Below are 17877 nucleotides of genomic sequence, written 5' to 3'. Positions count from 1 at the left end.
AACGCTCCCTTTTTTTCTATCGGTATGGTGGCATTCGAATAGGAAAATTACATAATATGAGGTCACCGAGTTTGAATATTCGGTTCGTCTTTCGCGAAATTTGATTGATTGGCAGATCACCATTTGACATTCGGCTGTGAATTGCACAATTTCTTAGAGTTAACATTAGGAAAAAAAATATATTTTCAATTGGTGTTTATTTGACAAATTTCGTACCATCCGAGTATCGTGATAAACGTGACGTAGGGCTAAAATAACCACTCTTTAATATAACATAAACATTAAAACGAAAACTATATATAGTATTTAATTTATATAACTACGAATGTTATCTTACGTAAGGGTTTAAAGCACCAAGTTCCTAATGTCACGCATTTTTAAATTCTTTAAATTGTGTTAGATTGATCACTCGGTGTGATAAACTCTTACGTAAGATAACCTTTCTTGTTATATAAATCAAATAGAAGTACGAAATAATTATAACCCTTCTATTATATTAATCTTTACTGTTATTTTTTGCCGAGCTCATCTGCTAGTAACAATTTACTATTTTAGGCTCATACACGCAATTTTTGGTATTAAGTGGTGTTATTTTGTAGTTTCTCCCAGTTAAAAAAATTCTTACCGTTTGAATAACTAACAAATCGATATATACATAAACAAGCATTTTTAAAATTATTTATTTGTTTGTACATTATATACAAAATATGTATAAAACTGTTTGAGAACACAAAATAATAAGAAAACTTTTTCAGGTTCTGGGCCCGAGATAACTGCGGGTGCGTATAAATATTTAAATACATTAATCGTCAAGACAGTTAGCAAAATCTATTTTCGGTTCATTATAAGTATTTTTATAAATTTTAACAGGAGAATATGAAAAATCGTGACAAGTGGAATAATCACAGCAAGTAGAGATATACATATATATCTATGACTAGCAAATAAAACATATATCGTTCATTTTATACACCTTAAAAGTGAGTAATCTTATTTTCTTATTATCTGCATAAACTTAAATTGCAAAATACTATATTATATAAACTAACATCTTTTACTAGACTTTGGTCCACACTGTGTTAGTCCTTCGAATCTTCTAAACGTGTAGTTTACGAATACCCAGTCCTTGCAGTTGGCTTCACTGTCTTTGGGTGGTACAGCAGCTACAAAAAATAAATAAAATTTATGGAAGTCTTTTACACTATCCTAAACCATGCTTGTAATTTGAAATAATATATGTGTACTGAGGTAATCAAGCATTAGTGCAATAATTTAACATATGTTGTATGTAATTGAATTATAAGATTTGTTTCATGTAAGGGCAAGACTTAACTGAAATATTAATTCAACTTCTTTTTGTCATAAGAATGTTGTGATTAGGAATTTTTAATGACTAAACTGAAGATAGAACTGAAACAAATAAGTTTGATACAGTCATATTTCAGATTTAAATTATCAGAGAAATGCTCTATAAAGTATTTTGTAGTTATGAAAGGAATTTACATTCTTTTGGTATGGAGCTCTTCTGTAATTACAATAATAATGGGTGCCTCAAGACTTGCAAAGGGTCCTGAAATATACAATAGAAAGACTACAGTTGCATACTGATGCATCAGTTCTCAGTTCTTAACAATGTGAAAAGAGATAGGCAGTACTTATCAAACAGGCAAATGATTTTCTGCCCTGTCATTGTACACTCAATGAACTGAGACAAATGGCTTAGAAAGTCTTCCTTAATCACTTGAGAAAACAGTATTCCATAAATGCTAAAAAGTTCAGGAGGTAAGTAGGGTAAGTATATCAGGATGTGCCATGTAATAACTTTTTTATATTTTTAATTGCTAAAAAGACAAGCTAACTGTAGGGTATCAATGCTTGTGTGCTGACAGAATTAAGTAATACTGCAAATACAGCTTTTTTGTCATCATTTTGACATTTCAAAGTGCATTGAAAAAGATGAAACTTTTATTTTTCAAAAAATTGGCAATGAAATTCTCACATAAATTTGTAAACTAAAGGTCTGTAGAGGGTAAATGAGTATAGTAAAAATAATAATTTCTTTTTGTACAAGTTTTGTATATACATTTACAGGCAGACCTTAAATTTTTTCTAGTTTGAAAGTCAGGAATATTAGAGCATATGCCTAATTTTAACTTTCATACATGTTCAACTAACATCAAAACTGGCAGAAAGTACAAACAGAAAAAAGACAATAAATGCTATTGAATATGCTACAATGCATAGCAATGTTTTAACAGTAAAAACTAAAACTCTACTGTCTTATAAACTGCTTAATAAATTCCAGAAATATATATATAATGTATGTAATATGCAATTCTAATTGTTAGTTTCTTTCAAATATATCTGGCCCTTTAATTATATATATATACAGGAAACTTCCTGTATATATATAATTAAGGGCCAGATATTTTAAATTCATATTTATATACCAGTAAAAGTAGGTTAAAAATGCATATGTATTTAGTAATATTTTCTCACAGATATAATGTCTGTTATATCACACCTTTTAGGTAGGAAATGATAAACGTGTGAAAATAGGTGACAAAGGATTTCAAAAATTATGATGTCACAAAACAATGTTTCATGTAGGTGGTGAATTTAAGTCAATTATGAACAACATTACATGTTCAATAAAATTTCGTAATGATCCATTAAATTATAGAAAGTTATTGAATTTATATATTTACAATTGTTTACGAAATAAAGACATTTGACGATGATTGGGCTAATATAGTTTCCCTTGTTCTATACTTTAGATCAGTGACAAAAGTAGTTGTATATTTTTGTTTCTAGCCCTGTACAAATTAGAACATTTATTCATTTTTCATCCAGTTATTAACTGTAGTATTAACTTAATAGTAAGTAGTTTAGTATTAAAATTGATATTACTGTTTTGTTCCCAACTGATATCAAACTCTAGCATAGTTAGTTTCAGTGCAACTAGAACTTACCTATAAAGGATTTTGCAAATTTGAAAAATGAGATGTTACTGTACATTGCCATGAAAATTTAGCTTTGAACTATCTAAATTACATTACTTTAAAACATTTAGATATAAATGATTTGAAAGCATACAAACAATTTTTTAGTTCAAAAATGGTCAAATTTGCAAAATATATAATAAAAATCATAAATGCATACAAAATATGCATTATTGGACAACCTTAATTTGATCCACTTGGATCCAAATCATGTTTAAGATACTAACATCATAGCATTTGTTATAAAGAAACAAGCATGCACTTGAATACAAATCAGCCCTTATATATAACAATACTATGATAGCACCCAGATTTTTGTCATAATAGAAATTAATATTATTTGAGATGTGATGGCTGCAAACATCATAATCATATAAATTCAGTGAAAAAACTCAAAGAAATTTAAATTTGAAATGAGAAATACATGAATATGAGTTAATCTTGTGAAGACTTCAGAAATCGTTTCATCATCATCAGCACACAATGTTATGCAGCTGAATTAACCTTCTTTTGTATGTTCTTCATCTTATTTAGATGGGGAAGACATACAAAAGAATAATGCTAAAAAGTTGTTCTGGCTTTAATTCAATTATATTTTTTAGAACTGAAATTCTTTACACAAATATGCTGTAATTTTGAATTAGCACAGCTTTATTAGCAAAGACACACAATCTTTCCTATCTTTTTTTATCATCATATATTCAGATGTAATACTTTGTGTAAAAGCAGTCTGGAAGAACAATTCATAGTTATTTAGAATGGAACTTATACAATAATCATACATATTAAATCCAAAACTTAATAGAATCGATTTCTAATAATAATCTATCCAATTAGTTTGATATCAACTTACAGATTTTAAGTTCTACGTCCGGAAATTCGTCAAAGTTGGAAGTGTCATCTATACTTTCACTTCAGTGGGAATAGCTGCTGGACGTTCTCTATTCGGGGAAAAAAAATGTATTTATTTATTAATATTTCGTTAAAATTAAATAAAATTATTTGATTAAAACAACAAACCTGATATGCTCCCAATCAACACCTCTGAAAAAAGGGTGTTGTCTTATTTCATTAATGCCACTGTTTGCCCCTATCCTCAAATTAGCTTCACAGCAAAAATGCTGGATCAGATCACGAGATTCAGAGGACACTGGAACTTCAGGAGGGAAGATTAAAGTCTGTCTCCAGTTCATCACTTTTCTGTATGTCTCTTGGGGTGTTTCTGAACAAAATGGTGGATAACCTAAAATTATATGTGATATTAATTTATTATAGATATTTTTGTTCATAGAACCAAAGTATAGTTATTATTCCTTCCTGTATAATCCTAAGTTAGTAGGTTTAAGATATTTAATCAGCAATTCTAACATCAAGTTTACAATGACAAAACAAGTTTTATTAACTAATTTTCTTATTGCACAAATATTCAGAATGATGTAAAATTCCATTCCTTCTTCAGTGCTATGACTGTACAACAGTGGTTCCCAACCGGTGTTCCGCAAGCATCTCCCAAGTGTTTCGCGTAAGCATCTCTCAAGTGTTTCGCAGATTTAGTCGCAAATCGGAAAGTGTACAATCGTATTCGAGCCGCCGAATATCAAAAAATTAAAATCATAAAATTTTCATACACTTAAATATATATGTACTGTACGACTCATACTTATGGAGTGTACTACTGTTTCAAATAAGATAAAGGCAATGATAAAAACTGAATAAAATATGTAAAAAACATCAGGCACAAGTTTCCCATTAAAGTTATTTAGGTATATTTTTTCCTGTCTTAGAATTGGCGTTAATAATATGAGTAGAGATTTTGAATTATAACTGCTCAATTCTAATAAAATAACTGATGACAAGCTTATGTATTTCATATTAACTTAGGTAAGTGTTCCGCATCCTAGAAAAGGTTGGGAACCACTGCTGTACAAAACAATGTTCTACTTATGATGATAAAATTACATCTATCTGTAATTTATTATATAATTACTTACAATTTTAAAAACATCCCCAAATTTAACACCAAATGAATAAAGAGTACATAGAATCTCCAATACCTTGTTTAACAGATGTGACACTTCAAAGTATCTGATTGTGACATGACAGAAATGAAAATTTTTTATGGTAATAAGTAAGCATATTGTTTTGTAAATTCTTCTTGGTAATTTTTAGTAACATACTCAAAATAACACTGTAATTGCTTTATCATCATGTTAAGCAAGAATAAAACTAAATTATTTATTGTTATTAAATAACAAGTATAGTATTCACCCATCAGTGTCTGATCACACAAAACTTGGTAGTTGTTCTGGGTTTGCACTTCACCAACTAACTGGCCATATGGAGTTTTGTCGTAAATTTTTGTTGTGTATAACATAAAACAGTTTCTTCTAGTCTTATGATGATATATATATATATGCAGATATTGTATGTACACACATACAGTAGCTGCTTATTTATGCCCAATGTCATAGAATTCTAGAACAAAAAAATCATGTAAGTTTGCACTTATAATGGTGCTTTTTTACATCAAATGGCATACAAAGCAACAAAGATTCTAATATTTGAATAACTATTATGATGAATTTTATATAGATATTAGAATCTTTGAAAAACAAATTAAAACATATGTAGTAGAGTACAAAATAAACCAAAACTTTTCATAATGCCAAGCAACTGCTATAATTGCAAGCATACGTTGAAATTTTCTTAGATTGTTAGTATTCTTTCAACATGCAGTAATGTCTGTATTCAGATGGATTAAAATAATATTTGGCAAAGTTTTTATTGTGAATCTTTTATGATTTTGTGTCCCTTTTATCAGTAAAATAACTAACATGCACTTATACAGCATAAATAAAATTTAAAAGCTTTAGATTTAAAAAATTAGAGCATCCTACATATCTGAATATAATATTAAAAAAGATTATTCATTTCTTTCTATTTTTTAACTATTTTTTCATTGTTAACACACTTGCCTACATGTAAACTTTATAATATTTAGATTATTGTAGTTATTTTTAAAGGATTATTCATCATTCTATTTATTAATACTTTAAGATTAAGATACTTTACACTTAAAAACAATATTGTTTGATTGGAAGTTTTCTTTTGCACTCTGAAAATTTTGATTTTATGTGTTGGATTATGTAGATGTGTGCTGTTGGGATTCTGAAATGACCCATCATGAGCAATTAATCAATATTAACTGTTTTGGTAAATTTTATTTTTTACACTCCGAAACCGTGTTTTGTAATTTTTTTGGCGCTCAAACACAATTTATCTTCTTCTTCTTCTTAGCGTTGTCCCACAGATGTAGGGTCCATTATTTATACCGTTGGTGAAACCTCCTTTGATTTTATTGTCGAGAAAAGTACATTTGTAGTGTATTCTAAATCTCATAAATAAAAGTGGTGTAATAGTAAAACTTAAAGCAAGTTTGTATAATATATATTCCAAGAATGTTTTTAGATATAAAGATTATAATGTTAAATTTAATTTGTAAAGGCAGATATAAGAAACTACATTACTTTTATACATGTGTACGTCTGTAAGAAATCTAACAATATGTTTAAAAATGAATTTATATATTCAGATATATTTTGTACAAAATGCCTTCCTGTACATTGTTGTATTTTAAAAAAATTTTTTTATATACTCTTTAATGTTTAGTTGACTAATGAGGGGCATTGAAGGCCTGAAACGTGTAATAATACTCATATCAACTGAATAAAGATGAGGAAACGCCCAAGTGCTTAAGTAGTAGCACAATTTTTGTGTGTTTGAGCGCCAAAAAAATGTTTTGGTAAAATTTTTACCTAATTTGAAACAGAATTGAATCTGCTTAAAGAAGCATAAGGTCATCATGTTGCATGTCATCATAACATCATGTTGCACATGTCTTTTAAAGGAGGCCATAAATCAGCAGAGGACAACTCCCATTCTGACAGATCAGCTTCAGTAAGAAATAAACAATTTCCACAAAGAGGTCAGAAAACCATAGATAATGAATGAATATTCTGCAAATTTCACATGATTATGCACAGTAATCTATCAAAATAATTAACAGATGAATAATATGAAGAACTGCACTCATCAGTGCAGACACCCTAAATAGACTAGTGACGAAACTATCATTTCAGAGTAACAGGTTTCTTCACCAGAGCAGAAAAATTTTTGTCTCAGCAGATCCAAAAGGAAGGTATGCTTGTAGTTTTTTTTTTTTATATGTGAAAGGCTTGGTGCATTACAATTTATGCACAAGTTATTATGAGCATAATGAGAGTTTCATTTTTGAAATAGTAATTGCTTTAAATGTTATAATAAATTCTCAAACTTACCTATTAGCATCTCATACATAATAACTCCCAGAGACCACCAATCACATGAACTGTTATAACCTGTTTGCATAAATACTTCAGGTGCAATATAATCTGGTGTACCTACAGTTGAATATGCCTTAAAAAAATATTTTCATTAGAATCCTGTTCTATTCGATAAAATTATATAAGATATATAAAAAATAAAAACTTACTAGCTGCCTTCTGTTTCTTTTCCAGCTTTCAGCTCGTCTCTTTGAATCCATTGGATTACAAGCTAAGTAAGAAATTGCATTTTATATGAAAGTGATGAAAAACAGAAATAGTAATAACAACATATATATGTATATATATATTTACTGAAATCACTGGGTTTTGCACTTGATAAATTTCTATAAAATTCAGTTCTATGCGACTTCTTTAATCCTGTACAGAGACCAAAATCAGATAATTTGATATGACCCTGAAATAAGAAATAAGTTTTACAATCTTTTTAACATTTATTTTTAAAAAATTCATTATTACAAAAAACTCACTCTTGCATCCAGTAATAAATTATCAGGTTTAATATCTCTATGAATAAATCCCAATTTGTGAATTGATTCTATAGCTAAAGCAGTTTCGGCAATGTAGAACTGAGTGCTTTCTTCTGTTAAAGTATCTTTCTTCATTAAAAGTGTCATCATATCACCTGAAAAAGTAAAAATATATTATAATGTCAATTATCAGCCTTTAATTTGTATAATACTGTATAAATGCATAATTTCATTTTTTATATATGCTATATTTTTTTATAATGCTATAAATATATTAGAATTTATTCAGAGAAGAGAAGCTAAAGAACCTGGAAGTTTTACAGTTATAATATGAATGTAAACACATTAAACAACAAAAGTAGTGCTTCCGAGTATATAATCAACACTCAAATCAGTACCAATATTTTAATTATAAAATTGTCTAGATGATTCTGAATAACAATAGCATGATATTCATCAATGTGAAATCTTCTTACTTCTTATACAAAATGTCTTCATATGTGATTTTTATAAACTATACTAGCAGGTAGGCCCGGCGTTGCTCGAGCAAAAGTAACAATAGCAAAGATTAAGATTATTACATTATAGTCACAAAAGAAAAAAAGTAATTTCATCAACAAACTAAGTATTTCTAAAGAAAGGTCGAATTTGAAAATCGAATGTTCTAATATTGTTCGATTTTCACGATGTGTTCTGATTATATTGTTCAATTTTTATCGAATGTTTTAAAGAAAAAAGGTCGAGAAGAACCGGACTAATCTGTTTAAATTTGAAAATCGAATATGTTCTAACATATTACTCTCTTTCTTTTTCTTTCTCTCTCTCTCTCTCTCTCTCTCTCTAGCGCCTGTAAATCTTGCACGTCACTTTCTCGTTTTCCATTGTTACTTAATACTTTGGTACTTAAATTTGATACCCTGGGTACCAAATTTAAACTTTCAACTCCTAACCATTTTAGCAAAAATTAAGATTATGTTATAGTCAACCTTACCCGTTTTCACAGAATGCAAGAATTGAATCCTCCCTGTTTCCAGACTTATTACAAAATTTTTAGATAGGTCTAAAAATATGATCAATTTCCTGCAAAAACAAAAAACACTGCATCTGCGTCTTGCACGTCGCTTTCTCTTAACACTTTTATTGTTACGTAACTCTTCCATTGTTGACACTTCCACTGTTACCTAACACTTCCATTGTTGATGAAAGTGTTAAGCCTTAATCCTGTCCCTCTATCCCATAGGGAGAAATTTCGAAAAATCCCTTCTTAGTGTGCATTTTCATGATGTAGCCTGTGTACCAAATTTCAACTGTCAACTCCTAACCGTTTGGGCTCTGCGCTAATTATTATAATTATTATTATCAACTCGTCTCGATTATATATATAGATTAAACAATATGTTTACAACATACTATTTACATCTGTATGGAAAAAACTGAGTTTACAGATCAAGAAATGGTTAAGGGTTATCTTTTGTCCACAACAACTACATAAGGGCTATGGAATACTCAAGTATTTAATTCCAACCTATTCCAGCAACAATTATATGACAGAAAAAGAAGAAATAAGAACAAAGAAGACAAGTGCATGCATGTGATATTGTTGGACTAAAGGAAGGTTCCTCAGACTTGAATAAAAGAATCCGCTTGAATTTAAAGAAATTGTCTGAATAAATTAACAATCTCTTCTTAAACAAAAGTGATATGCAAAAACAATATCATGTTTCTGAATAAAATTCTCTCTCATAGAATTGAATCTTTATTATTGTTTTCTGTATTATTGTTTAGATTCTTTCTCTACTTTAATATTATCACCTGAAAAAGTGAATGTGAATAATGAGAGAAAGAATCTCTCATTTTTCACATTCACATTAGAAATATTTCTAGTCTTATAGGGCCTATAATTATTCATTAATTCTACATAACAAGAATCACAAATACTTGTAAATAATTATTACTCACTAATTGACATTTTGCAAATTGAAATACATTTAAAGTTAACAAAATCATCATCACTTTTTAAAAAATGATTTTTATTATATCATAGTAGTTTGAAGTTACATATATTAGTTTTTTGCATGAAGGTGTGTGTATTAGGGAGACTGATGCTATTAAATTTTGGTGGTGAAAGATCAACAGGGTAGGAAGATTAATGGGGGTCATGTGCCATATCTTGAGTAGGCCAGACTTAATGATGATTTTAGTTGTTATTAGCACTTACAAACTTTTTATAGAACCCATCCTTACCCTCAAAATTAAGCTTTTTTCCATTTTATAATAATTAAAAATATAAAAAGTTTTTAACTAAAATATCATAACAGATGGTACCACATGTAGTTTTAAATGATAGTTAAGATGGCATTAATGTTAAAGGTAAGCATGAGAACCTATATTAGATACTTTTCATAATCAATTTATTTTCATTTTCAAAAGACTGTGAATTAGAACCTCTGTTGTAAATACATCATAAAAAATGAATAGTCAATAGAAATATAAATGTGGTCATTGAATTATTTTTTAAAAATGCTGTACAGTTTTTAACACTTTCAGGTCAGACCCTTTAGGTTTCATGATTCTGTGGACTGACCTTTGCTGACCTTTTTTAAAATCCTGTGTGTTTGTTATAAAAACCATAAAGTTTTTGTTTTCAATGTACACAAATGTAAAAACCAATTTGTTAGCCTTTATTTATAATTGCAGCATTTGAAAAAGCATGCTCAATTCTGATTGGATAATTATTTATTTTCATTTTATTTACAGTAATACCCCAAACTTACGCGATAGGTGGGACCGAGCGATTACCACGTAAGTCGAATTTGTGTAAGTCGGGGTATAATTTCGCATATAAATACATACAAAATATTTTTAATTGGGGCCGGAGACTAAAGAAAATAATAATTTAGAAAAAAATGTTTAATAAAATCTTAGATAACACACATGTATAACAAATTATATTATTAAAATTGTAAACCGAAGTTATTTTGATGTAGAAGGCTTCATAAAATCTAACAAATTCATTTAACGGCTCAAAGAATTCTTTTTCTCCTGCAAAATTTCCTCGTAGCATGCTAATAATTTTTTATTCCTTGTTTTGTAAAAGAAATGCACTCTTTGTCTGAGTCTATATTTTCTAAAATTTGTAACCACTTTTCAATTCAACTCAGGCCTTTTGTCAACTTTTCACAGCTTCGAGAATTTTTCTTCGCCTTTTATAATTGTGCTGACCGTCGATTCCGGTAGATCAAACTTCTTTGCCAATTCACAAATTTTCATTTTTGTATCAAAGTCTTTAATAATATTATCTTTACATTCCAAAGATAAAGTTTTTTTTCTTTTCTTTTTGATGCAGAAGAATCAGTTCTACTTCGTTTGGATAACATAGTAGAGTCTCTCAAGTCTCCGTAGATATAACAAACACAGAAATAAATAACACAAAATAAATTGTAGCTATGCGTCAATTCCGCGCGACACGTCTGAAATGTAAGCTGAACAATAGTGTGGGGGGAGCTCAAATAAAAGACGAATCGACGAGATTTGAAAATCGCATAACACCGGGTTCTTGTAAGTTGGGGTAGCGTAAGTCGAGGTATTACTGTACTGTTTTCTGTTCTTTGACAAAGGTCTGATGATGTGTGGAATAAAATTTTAATTTTTTTTGTTTTAGTTTATATACCATTCCGATAAATATGAAAATTTGATCACTATAAAAAAGTGCATTCATCTGCAATAATCTGTTGTAAATACAAATAATCAATTTAATGTTTAGTTCTTAATACTAATAGTAATAACTTCAAAGAAAAAAAATTATGGAAAAACTCTTTGTTGTAAAAAAAAATTTGAATAAAGTCATATTTGGAATATCTATTTTCTTATTTCAATCTTAAAATTTTGTCAATAGATACAGCTGGAAGTGAACTACTTACAAAAGGACAATGGTCAATAGGAAATACAAGCAGATACATTAAGACCAAAGGATACAAAAAATTACAGGTATATTACTGGGTCAAAGGTCATTCCCATATCTCACACTAGAAAATGCCCTAAAATTATAGGAGGCATCAACTCACTAAAGATATTAACAAGTGTTGTAGAATTCTGATAAAAATTCTTATTACAGACTGTCTTATTTTAACCTCTTAATAATTAGCACTGAGTTCAGCGTTAACACAATTTTTCTTATCTTGCAAGTACTTTTGAAGATTATAAGTTCGTCATCCTCAGGCAAAAAGGAACAAATTTGAAGAAATAGAATGTGCAGAGGGTTCCAAGTAGAAAATGAAAAATTTCTTTTCGTTCAGTAATTTCATTGGTAACATGCAACAAGCTTTTGTGTAGGCATTCGAAAGATCTTAAATCCACGTAACTGGCAGTGCAACCATTTATTTGGGAAGTGCTCACCAAAATCACCTTAGATGCATGCAACATCCCCACCCTCAACTTGCCCGAAATACGGGTTACTTTATACCAGCATCTAAACAACCAAACACACCAAGAGTTGCACGATTGCTCCTCAGCGCATGCACTGCCAGTCACGTGGATTTAAGATCTTTCAAATGCCTGCAAAAGCTTGTTGCACATTACCAATGGAATTACTGAATGTTAAATTTAAAAATTGCCAAGAAATTTTCAATTTTCTACTTGGAACACTTTGCACGTTCTATTTCTTCAAATTTGTTCTTTTTCGCCTGAGGACGACAAACTTATCTTGCAAGTACTTTTGAAGATTATAAGAAAAATTGTGTTAACACTGAACTCAGTGCTAATTATCAAGAGGCTATACAATTTTGGCGTGAGTTTTTATTTATCTGTGTCTTATTTTAAGTAAGAATTTTAGTTCTTTAGTCATTAAAATTGAAAAGAAACTTCAAGCAAGTATTATTTGTAATTAAAGAAAAACTGTGTCTAATAGACAGTTTTTCTTTAAGTTCTAAATATACAGCTAGTTCATTGTTCATAGTCACACTATTCAGTAAATGATCTAATTACAAACACTGAATTTATTAAAATGTTTTTATTTAAAATTTATTAGTAACTTAATATGAAATATTTTAATCAATATAACATATCAATATTTCTGAAAAAGGAAGGTCTAGTGCTTAATATTTACTTCTAATGTGACGAAATTCTGTATTTTTCTATTCCTATTATTACACTTTTAAAATAAATACAAAGTGAATGTTGACATTATACTGATAAACTGAAATTATAATAATTTATAGAAATTTGTAAAAAATTAAATACATTTAACAAAAATTCTCAAATTTACAAGTTTTGGATCTGAATATGGGTTTATGAAGTCAAAAAGCTTCAAGGTTATTAGTATAATGTTTTCAGTTTCAATAAAAATGCTGAATTGCTTTATTTCAACCAGTAGCAAACCCTGCCAAATCATATAGTTTCGGTTATCTTAAATTTTCACCATTTAAGACTTAAGTATTTTTACATATTTAATTTAATTCATAATAAAGAAATGTGTTTTTGTAAATTGTATTTATGAAATTATATCTAGAAATTTTTAATTCTTATTTCATTATTTTCTGAATTAAAAAAAAAATGTTATATTATGATAAATATGATCAATATTTTTGAAGTACCTCCAGGAAGAAATTCCATTACAAGATATAAATTCATCATATCTTGAAAACTATAGTACATTTTTACAACCCACTGATGATCAGCTTCAACTAAAATATCTCTCTCTGCTCTAACATGGGCCACCTGAAAAAAACACAAGAATTTAATTTAATTCTTTTGTTGATTCAAAATTAAAGACAATCCTTATATTCACATGATATAATTATGCAATGCATTTACTGATAAAATTGAATATCTTTTTAATTGCAAAAAAAAAACAAAATAGAAAGTTTGGGAAATTATAGAAAGATACTTCAAAGTAACTAACAAATGAATAAATATATTGTTACCATTCTTTAGTATGAAAAATTAATGTTGTTAATTTATTTAAATCAATAAAAATTTTAACTGTTTTGCTCATTATTACCAACATATTCAAAAAAGTTACTATAAACTTTTCCGAGATTGATTTAAAAATCCTTAATAGTACCTTTACATTCATCTAAGATCTTATATAGTAAATTGTAATATTCTTTAAATTCAAATGATCTTATCTAAACATTCACATCATAGGTAAATTCATTTCTGTTTTATAAATATAGTAGTCCCAATTATCCAAGATAATAGAAACTAAGAATATCAGAGATAATCAAAAACTCAAACACAGAATGCTTTGCAATTTCTTAAATAAACTGACTTTGGATGGACTTACTGCATGATTACTGTAATATGCTAATATATACTGTATTAGTGATTTTTAAAATAATTTTTAAAATAAAATGCACTACTTAGAATATAATAATAATAAACATGTAGGTAATGAAATCATAAAAATTTCCTAAAATTCATACAGATTTAAAGAACATTTAAATGGTAAATAAAGCAAAATTGTCATCAAAATAATAAAATTCAATTCTTCATTTGTCAAGTTTTAACAATACTTCATTTCTTTCTCCCTTCTTATTACAATCTAAACCAGTTTCATTGTCAATCTTTGTATTATTTATAAAAAAAATATGGAAATTGAAATGAAACACAAAAGACACTATCAGCATTGAATAAATGACTTGTCTTAAGTGAAGCATTTGAATTTAACCCAAAGCTCTTGTGCCATTCAATCACCATACTAAGTGCATTTGTTTCTCAATTGCAATCAATGTGCCTAAGAAATAATGTTTTCTGATTTTTTATTTAAATTTACTTTTCATGAAATAGTTCTTTAAATTCTAATCTAAATTGTTTAGAATTTAACAATGATTTTCAATTTAATGATAATCTGTATTTTGGAGAAAATCTATTATTGAACCAAAGAAATTATTATTATGTTGAAAACATTTTAAAATGTTTTTCTGTACTTAATATGACTCAAATTTTTAAATTACCTTTATGAAGAAATTATCTGTTCAATTTGTGAATAATACCTATAATGGATCTGTACACAGATGCACAAATGCTTATTGAAATTTACAGCAATAATTGTCTGCCAACAATATATATAATAATAATTTATCAATCATTATTTCATGCACTTCAGTCTCCATAACATCATCTGTATTAAATGCTTAATTTTGGATAGCCAATTGTTTAAATTTACCACAAAAGAATGTTTTTATCCTGTTTTAGGACAGCTTCTGCTTCTTACTAAATATAAGTCACTGTTCTGATTTTGAACATTTTATATTGTTTTTGATGAATTGAACAATATTTTAAATAATACATTTTACATGATAAATTTGAACAGTTGGTTACCTCAAATTATAATATTGTCTGTATTGAATGCTTATATATATATATATATATATATATATATATATATATATATATATGTGGTGCTTTGCTGACATGACTTTGTCAAATCTGATGTCAAGTGCAGGCGGGAAAAAAAGACAGATGGTTAGAGTAAGAAAACGAAGAAGAAATGATGTAGCACGAACAACATATCCGCTTCAAGACGATTAATATCTGTTTAATAATTAGTATCAAGCTGATTTGTTTAGTAAGTTTAGTTAGTATCAAGATTTGTTTAGTTAGTATCAAGCTGCTTCATTTTGTAATGTTTTCTGTATCATATTAAAATATACAAAATTATATGTCATAAGAAGCTCTTCATATTCTTTCTTAAACTGTGTTCTGCATACGCTTCTTAACACCCAGCCCAGCCATCTATAGACACCACATATATATTATATATCTTTTTCTTATTGAGAAACGAAATATATTTTTGTCTGCCAACAAATTTATATATATATATATATAAATTATTATTTGATTATTATATTATTTGATATATATCAAACAAATTATATATATATATATATATAAATATAATAATTTGTTTGATATATCTGAAACATGTTTTAAAGGAACAAATGGAGAGTAATAATTAAAAATAATTAAATTTCTTATTAAATGTGGAAGAATCATTTTAAGAATCTGAAATCATGACAAGGTTTGCTCGATTTTGATTACGGGAAAATGCCTAATTTTTCCTATTCTGATTAATCATCCCATCACTCATTTTTATCTCTCCTAAAGTAGCAGAAGTTGGACCAAAAACTTTAAAGGGTAAAACTTTAAGTAAAACATATTTTCCCCCAGATCTTCCTCTTTGAAATTATGAGAAATAATATTATAACATTTACTATTTAAAAAAGACATATCTGTATCAGTTACAATAAATAATTCAGAAATTTACTACAGAATCTAATTGCATAGGTCAATGATTATCTTGAGTTTATGATGAAAAAATTAAGATGACTACAATAAAGGATAAGTGAGAATTAATTTCTTGGAAACAAAATATCTTGTAGTAGATGGAGAGCAAGAATTAATATGTTCAAATAGAAGGAAAAATTATTAATAAAACAAACTTTCAAAGACTTTAATGGAGCCAATATACTTATCAGCTCCACTATACTGGAAGATGAAAAAAGTAATGTCAAAATACTGTAAATAGAAAAACAGAATGTAAGGAACTGAGTCCGAACATTATTTTTATCTTATTATTATTTCCGTTTTATTATCTTTTGTTTGGGGTTTATGTTTATTTAGGACGAAGGTTCCCCACCACTCTCTTGTTAGTAATGAAAAAATGAAGATAAAACAACTCACGGAGAAATAAGCGCCATAGGAAAAATCTTGCGCACTTGCGCTGCCCGGCGGAAGTAACAGTCCGCAGAAAAAAAAATGGAGGGGGGAGTCCCCACAATCACTAGTAGAGAAATACTTAATAAACCATCTTAAACATCCCAGAAAACTATGATAAATATTTTGTAAACGGTTTATAAGCTTTGTCGGAAACTTAACGCTGCCAGAAAAGAAAGTTAATGTTAGCAACTAAGTATGTAAATAAGGGGAGTAACCCAGCTCAAGTGTGACGTCACCTCACAGTATAAAACCCGTATGTTAACCGAAGAAGGAGAGGTGAATTCCAAATCGAGGCGACGTTGAGAGCGAGGTAGATTCGAAAGCGAAGTATTTTCTGATAGAAGTCCAGATTGATAATTGGACGACCCAAGGTGTTAAAGAGGAGTTCGATTGACGATTTGACGATATTGAAAGGAGTGAGGAAGTAGTTTCTTCGTATAGTGAGGTGACGGATAGACGTTTAATTAGTAAGAGATTTTGTTCATAGTTTCTAAGAATTTGATTGTCGAATTTCAAAGGGGAATTACTATTAAGTTAAGCTAAGTAGCTGAGTTTATTGTCGGGTTGACTTGTTGAATTTCGTTAATAAATTTTGTTTGAATTATTGACATTTGTACGTAGTACGTTCTAGTTGCTAATTAAATATATTTGAACTTTTGATCTGACTTGATATTTATCGTTATTATTACTAATTTTTCGGTGCACGCTTAAAAGCCCAGGCTTGGCAAACTAATCTCGAATCCGCGTAAAGTACCCGCTAGGTTAACAGAAGTTTTACCGACCGCAATTATAGTCGGTTTCCTAAAATACTAAAAATAGTACTTTACAAGAATAAGCAATGTAAATTCTGCATTTTATTTTAGAACAAGGAAATATGAAGAGTAAATAAGGAAAAAATATTTTACTCTATTACTGAAAGCATCCTAACTTGTAGTTCCAAGACAGGGAACCTGATGAAAAATAATTAGATAAATATGAAGTTTGAGAAGATATTGCCAAAAGACCAAGCTGAACAGAAATAAAAATTATAATATATATATTATAATTTATATATATATATATATATATATATATATAATATAATTATATTATATATATAATATAATTATATTGTATTTAAGTTTATGGGCTTATCATACATATGAGATTCTATTATACTAAGTTACCATAGTACAGGTATACCTTGGGTTACGTCATTCTCGATTATACGTTGTTTGTCAAAAAAATAATAATAAAGTTGATTTTTATTTTTCCATATAAGTCATTTTATTCGACTTTACCTCTGTCTATCACATCACAAATATT

The 17877-nt window shown here is 28.3% G+C and overlaps 1 protein-coding gene across 1 annotated transcript in view; it reads right to left on the bottom strand.

The window, feature by feature from the left end:
* Positions 1-662: 662 nt before the first annotated feature.
* Positions 663-17877, bottom strand: part of LOC136973286 (serine/threonine-protein kinase tricornered-like) — a 40438-nt gene continuing 23223 nt past the window's right edge. Inside the window, 9 exon segments of the mRNA XM_067268009.1 lie at positions 663-1163; positions 3856-3909; positions 3912-3943; positions 4023-4245; positions 7340-7457; positions 7534-7595; positions 7679-7781; positions 7855-8009; positions 13446-13569. Coding sequence (XP_067124110.1) covers positions 1045-1163; positions 3856-3909; positions 3912-3943; positions 4023-4245; positions 7340-7457; positions 7534-7595; positions 7679-7781; positions 7855-8009; positions 13446-13569 — 990 coding nt within the window. The 3' untranslated portion in view covers positions 663-1044.

Source organism: Centruroides vittatus, unplaced genomic scaffold (genome assembly GCF_030686945.1).
Source record: "Centruroides vittatus isolate TY-2023 unplaced genomic scaffold, ASM3068694v2 contig_3127, whole genome shotgun sequence".
NCBI classification, from domain to species: Eukaryota; Metazoa; Arthropoda; class Arachnida; order Scorpiones; family Buthidae; genus Centruroides; species Centruroides vittatus.
Note: the sequence above shows the minus strand (reverse complement) of the source record. Positions and strands in the feature narration are given on the sequence as shown.